At 36.7% G+C, this 7136-nt stretch overlaps 1 protein-coding gene across 2 annotated transcripts in view; it reads right to left on the reverse strand.

Annotated features, from left to right (window-relative positions):
- Positions 1-2314: 2314 nt before the first annotated feature.
- The window catches only part of SMC1B (structural maintenance of chromosomes 1B), an 86845-nt gene continuing 82023 nt past the window's right edge, over positions 2315-7136 (reverse strand). For both annotated transcript variants that reach the window (XM_019515927.1, XM_019515926.1), the window contains 4 exons: positions 6560-6711; positions 5622-5691; positions 4449-4559; positions 2315-4138 (listed from right to left, as the gene is read on the reverse strand). In XM_019515927.1, the coding sequence (XP_019371472.1) occupies positions 4028-4138; positions 4449-4559; positions 5622-5691; positions 6560-6711 (444 nt within the window). In that variant the 3' untranslated portion in view covers positions 2315-4027. The remainder of the gene's footprint in view (positions 4139-4448; positions 4560-5621; positions 5692-6559; positions 6712-7136) is intronic.

A 7136-nucleotide genomic window follows, 5' to 3' on the forward strand; every position in this document is an offset into this window, starting at 1 on the left:
TGAGCAAAGTGCTATGCCCAGATGCTTAAGTAGGAAATAGAGAAAAGATGTAGAGCTAATTACTTACGTCTGTTTCTGAAGTGGAGTTAAAACATTCAGCAGCTCTCAATAATTTTGTCTAGCGGTGTAAGTAGTGCTTTGCATAGAAGTGTAAATGGAGAAACTTACCTGTCACAGTTCAAACTATTAGTAATGTGGCTATCAGTGACCCACTTAAAATTAATATTTTTTTCTTTGTCTCATCTGATACTCCCAACTGACAACCTGCATTAAGCCTATTGGAGTCTAATGTCCTCAGTTCTGTCAGCAGAAAGCTGCTTACCAGATCTGGGCCTTTAACTATAAGCTGCTTTGGAACAGGAACTGCCTTGGTATGTTTGCATAGCAGGTAGCACCGTAGTGGACCGACCAATATCACACCTGGAGTTTGAGTGTATCAGTTTTCACTTATGTCGGCCTGGCACCTTTACTGAGCATCAGGTCATGAGGGAGGGACAGGGGTCAATTGAAAGGTGTTAACAAATCCTGTGCAATGGGACTCATTGAACTACTAGCTATGCTCTGGACACTAAAGACACTACATCACCATAGCAATGAGCTACTATGATGTAGTGTTGCCAGGCATGAACCGTGATGCCGACACTATTGCACAGTAGCAGCTACAAATAACTGTGCTTAAGTAGTCTGAAGTAGTCTACCACATGTGTAGACGCATCCACTGTGTATGATGACGGGCAGGATACACTGTCATTACCTTATTAGAGAAATTTTCATTGCTATGCAATTAAAGCAGGCCACTGTTACCTCCTGTAGTAGAAGACAGTGGAACCACTTCAGTTATTTAAAAATAAGTATGTGCTTAAATGCACTACTTAATTGTGACCTTAGGCAACCAGATTTAAAATCTGTTCGCACAATTCAGATCTGTCTTAGAGCTGGGGCTAAGGTGGTTCTTTAAACCTTGCTCCCTTTCTTCATGTTTTGTTCTGTGGAGCAAAAGACCAAAGGTGTATTGGGTTTGGTTAAGCATTGAAAAGCTAGATCCACAGGGGGATTTAGGCATTGAACTGCCACATTTGGCCCTGAACCCCAACATTTCAGAGCCCCTGATGTCCTCGGCCCTCTCCCGCTCAGCTGCTACTTGTGCATCTGAGTTTCTGCTACTAGGTACATTCAGAACCACTCAAGTTTAGACACTGATAAGCTTAGGCCAAACCTCCTCTGGAATTTTCCAGCAGCCATTGTTCCTTGCCTGCAGGGCTCCATGCAGTAAGCACTTTAAGAGCATGCTGTGCAGAAAAGACAGCCATGGAGGTAGCATGTGTATGATATGGGGTGTGCATGCATTACTTATTATCCTTGTTTCCCTCTTAGAGCCTTATGATTACTGTGCTGACTAGAGAAGTGATATACTTATTTTCAACCTCTTCGCTTGGTTTCAAGCACAGCACTATTGTTGTGTACTATTTTAACTTAAAAAAAATAGATATTTAAAATTATTTTTCTTCTCCAGTGCTTGCTAGCTAATGCACAGAACACCATGGCATTTCTTCTAAGAGACTGTTTATTCCTCTAATTCTGAACCCAAGGTCAGTAGATAGAAATTGAAGAATACAAAAGGAAATGCTGCATAAAGCATCAGCTGGAAAAACTTTCTACTTCTAGTACAGTGTAGCTTTGTGCATTTGATCTTTGCCTCTGAAATACAAGCTCAAACTGGCTAGGGAAAATGAACAATAGCAGGCTCTCTCCTGTTCATCACTCACATATCCAGGACTACAACTTCTAAAGCCATTCAAATCAATGACGTGACTGGTTCTACATATGACTTGTGTTCATAAAACGTGGTCAATAAGGATGACAGCTATCCGTGTTTCACCTTCTCCAGCAAAATGTGTATCAAGTGCACATCCTTCTGTAAGTAGGACGTGACACTTGTTAAGTTAAATAATACCTAGATGCAGTGTTTATTTTATGCTATATCTTTTGGACACATTATTCCTTGGTCAGGTATTAGAGGCTATACATCCATTTTCCCACAATACACTGTGAATGCGTAATGAGTAATGTGAATGTCAACCAACTGGATTCCTTGAGCATGGGGAGTATTGTAAATGTAGTCTTTACATTTGCTGCAAAATGAAACACTGGTTTATGTACCTGATTACTGGTCTTTGCATAACACCAGGTTTGCTGCATCAGTAAAGTTGTTGGCAAGAGCTGAGAGAGTGCCTTTGTCTGTTTTGCTAATGATCACACCCCTTTAAAAATGCATATTGATTACGTTCTACAATTAAAAAAATCGTACACCAGATTTTTAACAAGCCTTTTTTAATAACTTATAAATTCATATGTCATCTGCTTCTTGAGAGTTCTCCACATCTTAAAAAAGGTGTGCCTTTTATGGCTGAAACTACATCACCAGAACTGTCAAAATAAGCATACCAGTCTGTGCAACATTCTAAGTTTTTCCTGTGTCTTGAGCTATAAATTCATTCTAGTTTTTCTTGCAGACAGACTAGAAAAGTCTACTCTTAAGTAAAAATCAATGAGTGGCGATTCAGCATTGTGTGGAATAACAAATAGATTACAACCAGTTAAACTGCTGTGAACTCATGCAAAATTAAGAACTCGTAATAACAGCACTGAAATTTTAACAATGGTCTATAGGTATAACAAGATCCCCAAAACATCTAGGACTACGACTAAGGGTAACTGCTGTTGCTTTAACAACATTTCTTCCATTTGAGGTCTATCAGACTAGACAAAACAAAAGATTTTGAAGGCGTGTTTGTTAATTCGGCCTTAAAGAATTGTCTCAAAAGCTTACTAGCCCAGAGACTAGATGAAGCCATGCAGTAAAGACTGATAATGAAAACCAGTCTGTTAAAACGTAGCTCTTACGGAATTTAGTAGTTTTGTACTCCTCAGCCAAAAAAAGAAGGATCAGAGCAACATTGTTAATCCCATGGAGTAACTTCCTCCATTAACTGTCCGACTGACTACACTGGAACTACTTATGGTGTAAGTTGTTCAGAACGAGTTAAGGTATCACCATTTGGCCTTGTCTAGTTTCAGCTCTCTTGGCTGTATATTTTCATTCATCTGTCAGCAAAACAAAAGGAGAGATGAAAGAGCTGCCTGTATATGTTTGAAGCTAATATTGCCTCTCCTGAATATGTATCTGTGTTTGTGTGTATATGTGTGTATATATATATGTGCATATAGCTCTGCCATCTCTTTGTTTTATATGTATTTATTTCTATAGCTTTTGCTCTGATACTGAACTGTCAACACGGCCATATAATATGAAGCTAAGATCAGTTTCCAAATCTAAAATGTCACAGAACTTGGAAGTTTTGGATTCAGTTTCAGGAAGAGTGAAATTTCTTGTGAAGCTGGTTTTCACAAGTGTTAGAAGACAGCATCTCTTCCCCTGCTTCTCTAAGGCAGAGGCTCAGAAAGTAAACTATGGAACTTTGTTTCTTTAACCACAACAAAGCTGAAACATTCCTGTAAGATTAAAGAGTAAAAATGTGCTGCAACTTTTTCCAACATCTTAACTGTCTCAAATCTAGCCTTGTAACTAGAACAAAAATCCATCTGTTTCAACTTTAAGGAACTAGAAGTTACAGAAAAAACATTTTAAGAACAGACACTTATTGAAAATTAATGCAGCAACCAGTAAACAGCAAAGTGTTACACATTTAATTTACCAGATTTTATATTATCATGACATTTGCAATCGCTCCTTTGAAAACAAACATTTTAAAGACATTAGACTCTAGTCACCAGAATCCAGCACTTTCAGTGATGTCTTTCAAAAGCTGACTTTTAATTTTTAACAAAATGGGGACATGCTTTTATGCTCTATAACATTAATTTGTTCCTTCCCAAATTCAAATGAAATTTTTCATGGATTTTGTATATGAACATACTGGTAACAATATGCAAACTTGTCACAGAGTAGACCTTAGAAATTCTAATATATCTTCATCCAAAGATAGCCCTGAAACTATCAAAGCTTTTAGTCCAGTGTGGAGCTGTGTCTCTGTTTCTTTCTTCTTTCATTGTCCTCAGTATCTGGATATGCAGTGAGATCTAGTGTGAACACCCGACTAAACATGAAGTCATCTTGCTGAAAAGGGAAAGGGCTATATCAATTTACAAAATTCAGCATATATATTATTAACATAAGCATGCCACAACTGATCATAAGGTACTGCAGGTTACCAGAAGGATCCCTTCTTACTCAGTCTATATAACAGCCAAATGTTTGAGTTGCCCAACAAAAACATACTTAAAGTTGCATTTTAAAAGAATTGCAGAGATCAGTGTTCCAAAGAAAAACAGTAACAGTAGTTGATATTTTTAAAAAGTAAGTTAATTGTCATATGAAGCTAATTTAAATGAAATCACAGGAGAGTTATAATGAAGATGTTATGTACCTCTGGACAGACTCCAATTAATGCATCTGCTCTGGAATAAAATTCTTCCTTTAGAGAAATAACTATCATCTGAAATTGTTCCTGTGCCTGCTCCTTAATGAAGCTTGATACCTTTGGAGAGAAGCCAACGATTCCAGCATTAAAAAGGGGTTTGTCATTAACCAGAATGACAGAGGAATAAATATGTTACACTAAGAGAGAAAATTCAATTTATAAATCGAGGGGGAATGGAATGGAACCATGTAGGTTCCTCAATATCACTCAAAAGATTTTCCAAAAATATATAGGTAAACAATCCACTTCAAGAAAGAAGGCCACAGAGGTATGCCACATTTCTAAAATAATGGAAGGCACTTCACTTGATAGCACTTTCAAGGTAGGTGGATACCCCTGTATAAGACAAAACTTTAGTTCTTACTGTTTATATGTGATTTAGATTATAGATGTATATTAAACTGACACAACAGCAACAGAAAACATTCTTTACTACCAGCAAAAATGTTACAGCATAGAGGTATTACTTGAGGTAAATGAAAACATCAACCCAAAACAAAAGATAAATGCTAACATGACCTCTGTAGCTATACTGATACCTGTAAATTGTTTACACTTTCTCTGCCATGCAGTTTTAACTTCTATTTTGCTTCAATGTTCTATATAATATTTTCTGGTATGCATATTTCAAAACCAAGTGTATTAGTTAATGGTGATTAGTGTTTTGAATAGAATATCTAACAGATGCATTTACAATTTGCAGTTACATGTACTAAAACCAGCCCGTTGTGGGAATCATTTGGCCCAAAAATCACCACCAAAATGAGTAGGCGTAAAACTTCACACAGTTGCCTGATTCCATTGTTATGCAAATAGCTAGATGTTTTATGTACAAAGGAAGCCAGGTGACTTGATGCTCTAGCTGGTTATTAAATGGAACTATGTGAGCAAAGAAATAATTATAATTGCAGAAGTAACCAGCTCTTTGGCAGCATTTAAGCAGCACCTGTGTTGTAACTAATTTCTGTCTCTCACCTGGCCCATTTTGATAGTGATACAGTATAATGGGTATTTTCTTTGTCCCAGACACTCAAAAGTAAACAACTATTCTTTTGCAAAAGGAGACTACTGTCTCATCAAATTACTTGTAAATTAGCAGAATGGAAAGAACCAACTTACTTTCCCAATGTTTGTATTATCCAGTGCTGCATCTACCTCATCCAAAATAAGAAAAGGGGCTGGGCAGAAACTGCAAAGAAATTGTGCAACAGTAATTTGCTCAAATGTACTAATTATTTAAGGTTTTAAGTTTGCTGCTTTATAACATTCTGACAACAAACAGAAACAATAACAAAAAAGAACTGGAATGGTAAACACAATCTTAAATACTGTGGTAGTCTTTGAGTGATTTTGATCATGATGGTTCAGGAAATGCATGAGGATTTTTGTGGGTGATTTCTTTTACTGGATCAACTGCACATTTAGGATAGATCTAGACAAGTTTTCAAGTACAAATCATTCGTCCCAGGTCTGAGGAAAAAGTAGGTACAGCCTGAGCTAAGTTCTGTGTAAAACTCCGTAAGTAAATAAAAAGTTTGCTGGTCTGTGAAGCAGGAAAAGAAAGGACATTATCAGTGGATAACAGACAAGAAAATTTCAAAGGAGAGGAGAACCTTATTAGCGTAGATCAAAACCATTTCAAAATGGAAGAGGGTCATTAACACCTGTGGAGTGCAGACAGCCAGGAGCAGGCAGATTATAATGATCCATAAAGTCAATTTTTGTGTTTAGTTCTTGGTTCTTAATGTCCAGTAAACTTGTGAATTTTTGCTCCCAGGCTCAATTCTTTCAAGTGTTTGTAAATTTCCTCTGAGCACAAGGATTGTGAGGTGAGAGAGGGAATGGCTGTTCTGTGAAAAGTGTTTTCCTATCCTTGTGTTTCTCCGTCTTTTAATCTTTTTTTCTGTGATGGTTCATTTTGGTTAATGCTTGTCTATTCTTTAAAGACTTCTTGCTTAAAAAGTTGTTCAAAATGTATTCTGAAAAATATCACGCATCACTTATGCTCATGTCATCGATGCCATGTTACAGTGAAACAGATTTTACCACAAAGTTACCTGTGTATAGCAAACACGAGAGCCAATGCTGCCACGGTTTTTTCACCTCCAGACAAGTTGTCCATTGGCATAAAGCGTTTTCCAGGAGCCACACAGTTATAGCTAATACCACCTAGGTAAGGCTCCTCAGGATTCTCAGGACAAAGGAATGCCTGAAACAGATATGCCAATTATCTAGACTGATAAAGAAATACATGAAAGATTTACAGTCAATATTGTCGAGATCCAAAATTCTAATGATACTACCAAATCTGACTTTTTGACTGTACTTGTAGTAAGTACTTATAAATGTGTGCTGAAAAAAACCCATTGATAAACATGTGTATCTAGAAAGTGTCTTCTTGTTGTGAAATCTTTGGGATGGGACAAACATCACTGAAAGAAGTCTCATTCTAGAGACTGATCAAACTGCACAGGATATAAAAATGATCTTAAAAAATATTTTCATTATTTACTTTTTTATTTTACCTTAATTGGATAAAATAATTAACAGATTACTTACATTATACTTTCAGGGCTGCTTTTCAGCTTTCATAAAAAGCCTTTTCTATTTTTTTTTTTTTTTTTTTTTTTTTTA

The sequence above is a fragment of the Gavialis gangeticus genome, unplaced genomic scaffold (assembly GCF_001723915.1).
Source record: "Gavialis gangeticus isolate Ggan-Ray unplaced genomic scaffold, GavGan_comp1, whole genome shotgun sequence".
NCBI classification, from domain to species: Eukaryota; Metazoa; Chordata; order Crocodylia; family Gavialidae; genus Gavialis; species Gavialis gangeticus.